The following is a 9,556-nucleotide window of genomic DNA, read 5'->3' as shown; positions in this document are numbered from 1 at the left end:
GATAATTTTTTAAGATCTAAGATATAGCACTACCCTCAAAAAAGTTGAAATAGGCCGGTCAAACCAAAAATTTTCTTTTCTAGAAATTTTTGACCAGGCATATTTTCCAATTCAGAAAGAATTAGGTAGAGTGATAGAAAGCAAAGTTGATGTAGAAATTGAGATCTACCTTTTACAGAATTTTAAGTTTTCTTCTTTATTTCTACTAGTTATATCTATTTTTGGAAAGTTAGTGTTATTTGAATTAAAAGAAGAATCCGATCCGAATTGTGCAAGGGCAAACCTAACTATTATAAATGGAGGCTATGTTTCTCAGTTTTTAATCAATGGATCAACAAAACGAAAGGAAACCTAAACCTTACTTTGGTCAACTTTTTTATCTTTTTCTAAATTTCTTTTGAGAAATTCAAGTTAAGCGGGTTAAGAAATTTTTTTTTCTCTCTCCAATCACATCCTAAACTTTTATAACAAAAATTATCAACTACACAAAATGAACTCTCCACATCGTCTAAGTATGTTAATCAAGCCTAATCATGGGCACTTTAGTTTAAAGAATGATACAATGAATTCATTGCATCAAACTATGCTAATTAAGTCTAATCATGGGCAATGAAACTATCATAACAAAAATTACCAACTACACAAAGTGACTCTCCACATCCTCTGAATATGTTAATTAAGTCTAATCATGGGCACTTTAGTTTACAGAATGATGCAATGAAGAGAGGGAATCGAGTACGAATATTTGAGACTAGAAGTAGGTGGTGAGCACTTTGGATTATTCTTTGTTGGGGTCTAAAAGGAATAGAGGCTTGGTTTGTATTAATATATTGATGGTCTCGTGGGTATGATGCCTTTGCTTATGCTTCAAAGATCATCAAAAGATCCGAAGCCTACATACAATCCTCGTTTTACGATAGGCCGGATGGTCAGCACGTAGACAAGCGAATCGTTTGATAAATTTATAGTTGTTTATAATATAAGAAGAGACGTCTTTGGTTGCAGTAGGAGGGGGTGGGGCGAATCCACGCCCTTTTCTTTTGGCATCTGAAGAGAATGAATGCTGTTCGTCCCATTCATCCAAAGCGGAACCGACTGGAAAGCCATGATTAGTCCAAAACAAGGAGAAAAGGGACTGAAAGATGCTCTCAAGAAAGCATGGCTACAAATCGTTTGGTGGTCTAAATGAGATTGGCATATTTCATGATGCGAGCGTGCAAAGGATGGGACAGAGAGAGAGGGGAGGAGATGGACTTCATTTGTGTCTCCACTAATGAAAAAGTACCATCCAATTGTTACATGAGAGGGATAGACTCTGGCCGAGTATTCTACATGTCACTTTTTTAGTTGTTTGTTTAAATCTCACTCTTAATCTTAGAGGTGCCTGCATGTTTAAAATGAGATACTAATTTATTTAGAATCTCAATCAAAAAAAGTTATGCTTATTTATTACAGTTAATTAGGTATCAAATGGTCTATCAAATCCCATCTTTACTAACTAGGATTTCAGAGATTGGAGGTACTAGGTAGAGGGCTCCACGCCTCCACCTGTTGGGTAGACGAAGAACTCCTAGTATCACCCTACTTTCCCATTATTGAAGTGCAATGTTTTTTATTCATTAATGCACACTAATGTATACATCACACAAACATACACATACAGGTACACACACCCTCCCCCTACCACAACCACTCATTTGTCGTTCTGCTCAGCTAAGTGGAGCCCCTCTCTACATATGAGAGGGTCTTGATTTGAATTTTGGTAGTAGCATCCTCAATGTATTTTTTAAAAAAGTCACTTATAAGCAAAAGAATTAATGGAGGAGTTTTTTTGTTTGTTTTTTTTTTTTTTGACTTTTTGATTATATGTAGACTATGAGTACTCAAATGCCAACCAACATAATCCAATTGCAGAGTATTATAGAATTCAGTAAAGCAACAATGAAAATCTTGATTTGGGTCGTGTATTTTTTTTTCCTTTCAAGCAACATAAATGTTAAACAACCAAAGGTGAGCTCGAGGAAACTTCTTTGAGATCATTCTAAAAGTTGGCAATTTCATTAACTGGTGTAGTGAGAATGGTGGATAAAATCTATAGCTAGCAACCATGGATGTTGTAGTTGGTAGGAAAGTGTCCTAACAAGTCTCTCTTGTTAAATGTAGCCCAAGAAACTTAGATTTGTAGCATCCAATCAAGTCATCAACCAATATCTGTTTTCCTCAATCAAAGTAGATTCAATAGTCATTTTACCATGACAACAGGAGGTACCCACCCAAGTGCAAGGTCCTAGGCTTCATATTTTTGGTGAAAACTACAAGAAGATAAATGATTGAGATACAAAAGACTCAATCCTAGTTTTTTGGACATATTAATTGGGTTACTTGTTTTACATGCATTGCAAAAGAACTTGTATGCACTCTCTTGTTGCATATCCATTGATCCTTGGGATTACACTACAGATTGACATATCACATCATCTCTGTCCTATTTATCGTATCATCTCTGTCAGCTCAAGGTTGCCACATAATGCTGCTACTTTAGTCAGACAATTTTGAACAACAACATCCACCATGCAATGCAGATGGCCAACACACAAATCAAAATTTACTGTATCATTTGGCACCATACTAATTTAGCATATGGTACAGGATTAGAATGCAGTTTTATATTGTATTGATACTTGATACTTTTCGCCTATCGATACCGTACCGATACAAAATTCAGTATTGAAACGGCGAACTCGGTCCCATGCGAACCATTTTAGCTCAAGTGGTTTAAAAACCATTTCAAATTTCCAGAGGTACCTTTCTTTTGTTCGGTCATCAATTATTAACAGATCTATCGTTCAACCATGCGCGGAAACGGGAAGTCTAATGGTCACGCGTTCTAGAGTTTTATACAGATCCACTTTAAGACAATTTTAATATTATTTTAGTTCTAATAAGAGAAATAAGAGATTTAAAGGTGATGCGGTAACTGCCACCACGGGGCTTCGTAGACATTGTTCAATAATAGCCGAGGGTACTGTTGTAAATTCCTTGCTTCTTCATTTTTCTAGTGAATTATTTGAGAGTTGCTACGTTGTTATTTAGCTGGGAGCGATTGCAAGGCATTGACCTCTCCCACTTCTACCATCTCCTTATATTCACACTCTTCCTCCTCCAAAGCCCTCGATCCCTGCATTTGTTCCTCACACACTCTCTCTTTCTCTCCTAATTTCTACTGCAGGATTGAAGGCACCCAAATGCGAGCTTTGTTTCGATCTATGCAGGTTTGAGTGTCCTTTTCCGTTCCTCTAAATCCTCCCATTTCAAGAACGTGGCTTTGTGAAACTTGGATATCTTTCCTCTCATTTCTTGACAAATCCTCATATTCTTCATCCAAAATCGTTAGCCATAAAACCAAGCAACTCTCGTTTTAGGCTTCGTTAAACTGGCTCTCCTCTCTCTCATTATTCCTTAGAGAAACGTTTATAAAAAACCTTCAGATCATGTAATTTTTGCCTCTTCTCTTCCATCATCAAACCCAAAAAAAATCTCAAAAAAAAAATATATATTAGCTCTATTTATTATGAAACCTTGACAAAGGCTCCAGCTCTATTGTTATCAATCCTGGCCATAATTCTACCATTCTTATAGCCATACCTTTATAAAAACCACCAAATCATGTAATATTTCCCCTTCCTAGCACACCCCCTTTTTTTCTGAAAAAAAAACCAAAAAAAAAAAAAAAAAGTTACTTGCTGTAGCTTCGGACGATGCCGGAGACGGAGAACGGAACGCCGAACGTGTCGGCTCCGCCGACGCCTGGCACGCCGGGGGCGCCACTCTTCTCGTCAGTCCGAGTCGACTCGCTGTCCTACGAGAGGAACTCGATGCCGCGGTGCGGCATGTGCTTGCCGGTGAACTCCTGGGCCTCCCCTCACACGTGCTTCACCGAGTTCCCCAAGCCCAACGTGTCCCTCACCCGCAAGGTACGCACGCGTGCATCAACATATTACAAGGTCTTCCTCGCATCTAAGCTTATACAATATATTATATACGTTAGCAGTAATAGATCATATGCTTAACGTACTATATATATACGCTTGCTTTGTGGGCTTGTTTAATCGCCAACTCGTAAATTATTTAAGGTTTTAAGTTACCAACTTCTCCTAGTCGTTTATTTTTGTTTTTGACTTTCTAGCGGATGATCTCAAGTGAGTATAATATTCCGTATTAGTCGCTATAACTATTATTATTTTTGTTATAATTATTACTTTTTATTATTAATTGTTGGTCCTAAGCAGCCAACTTCTGTGGTGCACCAATGTTCTGTTCCGTAGTGTATGGTTCACTTTATCTTCTGCGAGCATAAAAAATTTGTTTTTTGTTTTTCAATTAGTTTTTTCGGACCATGCATGAATTTTGGAAGGCAAACAGAGCTGCTGATTGGTTGCCTCATTTGCTACACAATATTCTGGAGGAATTTTCTGGATTCAACACTCTTTTGTCCCTCCGCCACCATATAGTCTTCTTTCTGTGAATTCAGCTGGTTGGACTCACGCAAAATTAGTATGAGCAGCCGATGTACCAAAAAAAATATAGTTTTTTGTAATTTTGTGAAAACTAGATAAAATCTACGTAAGGCAACTTCTTTGAGTCTCTGGCTCTAGTTTGTCCTATTTTTTTAAGTAACTCTGGCTCGCCTATTAAACGTTGGGACCAATGTAAAGCTTATGCAGAGCAAGGGGGAGCTATTTAGGAGTATTTGATTGTGGAATAGGTGGAGATCTCCCGTCGAAGGATATCCTTACCAAACACCAAAAGAATCATGGAATAAGGACTTATGCCATGTGGACGAATTAGAGCGCCTACATGGTATAAATTTATTCCATTAAAATGATAGAATAGATTTCTACCATGGAATAAATTTGTCCCTATTCTCTTCAATTCCTATTTTATCCTTACTTATTTTATAAATATTAAAAAAATTCAAACTATCGCAAAACTCAATGCGCATTCCTTGTCCCTTAGTCCCCCTACACTTATCTCCTGCATCTATCCATCCAACCAATAATCAAGAGTTCTTATTCCCAAGCATAGATGCATCCTTCCAATAGTGCGAGATATGCCTCTATTAAAATCTATTCTGCAGCCAAATATCCTCTAATATATGGGCTTTCATAAAATTTTCTTTCTTCTTTCTTTGATCATGATACTGCGTGACTTATTCGGCCGCCCTTGTCCCTGGAACAGTAGACTCCAATTTCTCGGAGTACTTTTATTAGGACGAGCGCTTCTAAGTCAACCAAAAATGGGTGGGCCATCGTTTGTCATTTTTTACTCTCCCATCGTCCCACTTGGAGAACTTCTTTCTTTGAAGCCATTTTAAGGACGGAAATTCCTCAATAATCCTTCAGCACGAGGAATCAAGTATTTTTGCTGCACTATGTTGCTGGCCCACTGTGTCTGTAGCTTCCTCAATAACAGTCTTTCTTTTTTTCTTTTGAAGAAAGCTTCCTCAATAACAGTTGTCTTGTTCTTTCTTGTGCATCTGCTCAGCTTTGCACCTAAACAAAAAAAAAAAAAAAAACTGCTAAGCGTCATTGCAATGGATGCACTTTGTTTCCACTGCGCAGCGACCTAAAAAACATTAGCTAAAAAGCGTCCGTATAGATGACATAAAATTTGGTGCATGTCCATCATCAATTTTGGCTTTCTCCACGGGAATCTCTAGAATGACATAAATCAAGTTATGTCGTTGAATGAAGATAACATCTATACCATTTTCCCCTCCTATGTGTCATTAAAGTGTGGACTAGAGTTTCTTTTGAGAAAAGGTGTGGGCTAGATTATTCTAAACGTATAAGTAGATCTGAAGCCTTGATATCTAAGGATTGATGCTGGCTAAACGTGTAGGAATCGGTCGTCACTTGTCATGGCTTTGACCAAGGATGAGATGAAGTAAGGGTGAAGGTTTTACTGGGGGAAAAAAAGGGAAGGGCTGAAGAGGGCATTGGCCGGGCTTGGCCGCCCCCTACGAATGCGTGTAGCTGCGGATAAGTTAATAAATGGGGTCAGTTTTCGCCCGCTTCCATGCACGATGCTGTTCCCCAACTAATTAATCCATCCTTCTTTATTTCTCCCTCTGACTACCTGATGTTCACTAAATGTTCTGATATTTATTTGTTTGAAGCCTGCGTATGATGTCGCCTCCTCACCTCATTGTAACTGGAAAGATGCTTGCAATTTTTCAAGTCTTTGCTTTTGCTTCTGTTGGTCAAGGAAGCTAGCTTCTATAAACTTATCATTTTAGCTGTCATTTTTCGTTAAACTCCAAACTTCCCCTGCCCTTTCATCTATTCAAGAACTTGTCTATTCACAGTAGGTGATTGGTCTCTACTGTATGGTTGGTTTGGAAGAGGAATCAGTTAAAATTATAACTTAGAATTTGGTGACGCATGCTGCTATTCGAAACGAGGGTCAGATTTCTCTAGAAGAGGGATCCAACAGAACGCTTTTAGGCGTGGTGCTCTGGCCTTGCTCCTTTGGTATAAAGCTGTACTAAGATTCTCGGACTGGTATGGCCATGTTTTAGTGGGAAGAAGAATATGGGCATGTCCAGAGCTGACAAGCATTTTGTTCGGTTGGATTTCTCTCATATGGGCATGTCTAGAACGATAACTTTACCAAGCACATCTTCAATTAGTTGTAATATTCCAAAATTTGGACCTTGCTTGAGGTTTCATTTATTAATCTAAATTAATTTATATCCAATCAGCCAGTAAATGGTATTGATTTTTTTTTTTTTTTTGCAATGGATAAACTTCTTTTTTTCCCCTCTTTGCTACTCGTCAACTTCTTGTGATTTCCTAAGAGTGCTGATTCCCAGCACCACTCCCTTCCCTGCTGATATGAAAAACCTTTGAAGTCTAGCTAGGAAGACATGGAGAAGAGGGCAGCCATTATATGTCACGATCTTATCATGGGTAGGAGACATGCCACATAGCTCGAGTTTGGACACATGTTTGATGGGACAGAGGAAAACAGAGCTCGGAGCTTGTCAGAAAACCAATTGAGTTGACCTAAAATCTTTTTAGGCCATCGGCTGGGGTGCATCTGCGGCGTTTATATATTTAAGTGTATAATGATTCGAGTGGGAACAAAGCCTACTCAACCTTTTCAATAGATGCCAAAGTAGGGCCCCTCCAATTATTCCCTTGTGGACCATGGCCTGATTGCCGTAGATGAAAGCAATGTTTCCAAGGTCACACTAGCTTCATTGGTTCAACTTGTCTCTGCTCAACTCCAGCACCATCTCTTTGGTGTCTAGATAGTAAAAGGAAGAAGCGATCAGAACTTATTCTATTTCTTTATATATTTCAAATTATACAAAATTGCATGTTAATTAATTAGGCAAGTTATAATCAAATTGTATCATAGTCCAGTGATTAATGCACCCCTCCTCCGATTCTATTCTCAACAGCTATCTAATCTGTAGTTCTGTAGAATGAAAGAGGGTGGTGGACCGGAGGAATTAAACCATATGGCTACCTTCAAAACTTCTTCTTCTTCTTTTTTTCTTTAACCCAATATCAAGAATTAGGGAGATTGAAGCGTCCAGTTGTTGGAGTCTACTAATCCTTGGCGAACGTTTGGTGACAATGGCAGCTTGGAGCAGAGTTCGTTGGCACCTTCATTCTGATATTTGGTGCGACTGCAGGCCCCATCGTGAACCAGAAGTACAACGGAGCCGAGACTCTCATCGGCAATGCTGCATGCGCCGGGCTCGCGGTCATGATTGTCATCCTCTCCACCGGCCACATCTCCGGCGCCCACCTCAACCCCTCCCTCACCATCGCCTTCGCATGCCTCCGCCACTTCCCCTGGGTCCAAGTCCCTGCATACATAGCTGCCCAAGTCTCCGCATCCATCTGTGCTTCCTTCGCACTCAAGGGCATCTTCCATCCTTTCCTCTCCGGCGGCGTCACGGTCCCTTCGGTTGGCATCGCCCAGGCGTTCTTCCTCGAGTTTTTCATCACCTTCAACCTCTTGTTCGTCGTCACCGCCGTCGCTACAGATACTCGAGCGGTAATCCAATCTCACCCCAACTTCTCCCAATCCTCCTTCCATTTCTACTCTCTCTAACTCCATTTCGCTTTCTCCGATCCATGTCTCTTCTCGTCTACTTAGGTAGGAGAATTGGCCGGAATAGCAGTTGGCGCTACGGTTATGCTTAACATCCTCGTCGCCGGGTAAGTACTTAGAAAAAAAAAACCTAAAAATCAATTTGAAACCTACGTGTTTGTTTCCTAAATTAAGTACTGTAAAAATATCTTTTAACTTATTTCCTTTTGGTAAGGAAAGTGGAATTTAACAAGTGTTTGATTTGGGTAAGGCCATCGAGCGGCGGATCGATGAACCCGGTGAGGACGCTGGGGCCGGCGGTGGCCGCTGGGAACTACAAGCAGGTGTGGATATATCTGGTGGCGCCCACTGCGGGGGCCATCGCTGGAGCTGCCACCTACACGCTTGTGAAGCTCACAGAAGAGGACGACGGGGTGGCGCCACGCTCGGCGAGAAGCTTCCGCCGCTAGACTCGATCCGAGGGTGAACTATGGCTATCCTACTCGCTGCTTCTGCTTTCTTGGTTCATGTGTGCTTGTGTGCTTGTGTGCTTGTATGCGACTTTGTGAGTGATGATAATTTTTAAGTGTAATAATGGTCGTTTGCTTGGGATGAACGACTGTGGAGAAGCTAGCTTCGTGGAAGTGACGGCAAGTCCACGCTTATCAGCCAAAAGGGTAAGGGGAAATGCGAATGCGATGGCGGAGCGAGTGGTTTGTGCTGTGGCTGACGTGAAGCTAGCTGTCCCTGTGTCGAGAGTGTGAGACGAAGCGAATCTCGTCAGGGGGTGGATGGGCGGAGGGGTTCGGTTTGTCAGTGGTCCTTTGTGTGGTTGTGAGGAGTCTTCAGAATAAAGTGAGTGTGATATGTGTCCGGGGTGTATCTGTTGAAAACTGCTCTAATAATATATATATATATATATATATATATATTGTAGGATATGTTCGATCTGTTTGGTTTGATTCGTCTGCTGGAGGTCGAGTTGTATTTGGAATTGCCTTTGCTTTTTTCGGAGGAAGATGACACGAGTCATAAGACGGACTGCAATTGCCTTCCTCCTCAGATGTATTCACAATCTTAAGACAAAAGTTTTACCTCCTCCTATTAGGGCAGAAAGCGGGTTGGATTGTATCCGTTTCTGTATTTAATTGGGGTCGGATTTAGATACTGTTTTTTTAAGTCCAATCAAATTCAGATACGAATCCAGGTAGTTACTTCAAAAATCTTCTAAATGTAGATACATCTGATTTTTCTGGATTTAGATCCAGATCTAAATATCCGTATAACAAAGACAAGTGAAAAGAATAAATTTAAGTTAAGTTAAATCCAAAAATCAATTAAGTGATTAACCAAATCTAAACTAAAAAAAAAAAATATCGGATAATCTTAAGACATGAAATATCCGATTCGAATAAAATTCTTCGAATCACCTTATACGCCTGAAAGG

At 40.0% G+C, this 9,556-nt stretch overlaps 1 protein-coding gene across 2 annotated transcripts; it reads left to right on the top strand.

The window, feature by feature from the left end:
• Nucleotides 1–3,109: 3,109 nt before the first annotated feature.
• LOC103717125 (probable aquaporin NIP5-1) lies at nucleotides 3,110–9,029 on the top strand. 2 transcript variants are annotated; one of them, XM_039121429.1, is made up of 5 exons: nucleotides 3,111–3,272; nucleotides 3,750–3,974; nucleotides 7,654–8,073; nucleotides 8,176–8,237; nucleotides 8,381–9,029. In XM_039121429.1, exons 1-5 carry the CDS (start codon nucleotides 3,246–3,248, stop codon nucleotides 8,577–8,579), a joined length of 933 nt encoding a protein of 310 aa, XP_038977357.1. In that variant the 5' UTR covers nucleotides 3,111–3,245; the 3' UTR covers nucleotides 8,580–9,029. The 2 variants fall into 2 exon arrangements, with proteins under 2 accessions (XP_008803617.1, XP_038977357.1); XM_008805395.4 differs by having other exon boundaries at nucleotides 3,110–3,974.
• Nucleotides 9,030–9,556: the final 527 nt, after the last annotated feature.

Source organism: Phoenix dactylifera, chromosome 2 (genome assembly GCF_009389715.1).
Source record: "Phoenix dactylifera cultivar Barhee BC4 chromosome 2, palm_55x_up_171113_PBpolish2nd_filt_p, whole genome shotgun sequence".
NCBI classification, from domain to species: Eukaryota; Viridiplantae; Streptophyta; class Magnoliopsida; order Arecales; family Arecaceae; genus Phoenix; species Phoenix dactylifera.
The sequence above is the reverse complement of the archived record's forward strand: the minus strand, read 5'-3'. Positions and strand labels throughout refer to the sequence as shown.

Excerpts from the sequence above, each read along its gene's own strand:
- LOC103717125 (XM_039121429.1), top strand. The coding sequence starts at position 3,246 with ATGCGAGCTTTGTTTCGATCTATGCAG. Across the intron at positions 8,074-8,175 it reads TCGCTACAGATACTCGAGCG|GTAGGAGAATTGGCCGGAAT; the intron begins GTAATCCAATCT and ends TCGTCTACTTAG. Across the intron at positions 8,238-8,380 it reads CTTAACATCCTCGTCGCCGG|GCCATCGAGCGGCGGATCGA; the intron begins GTAAGTACTTAG and ends GATTTGGGTAAG.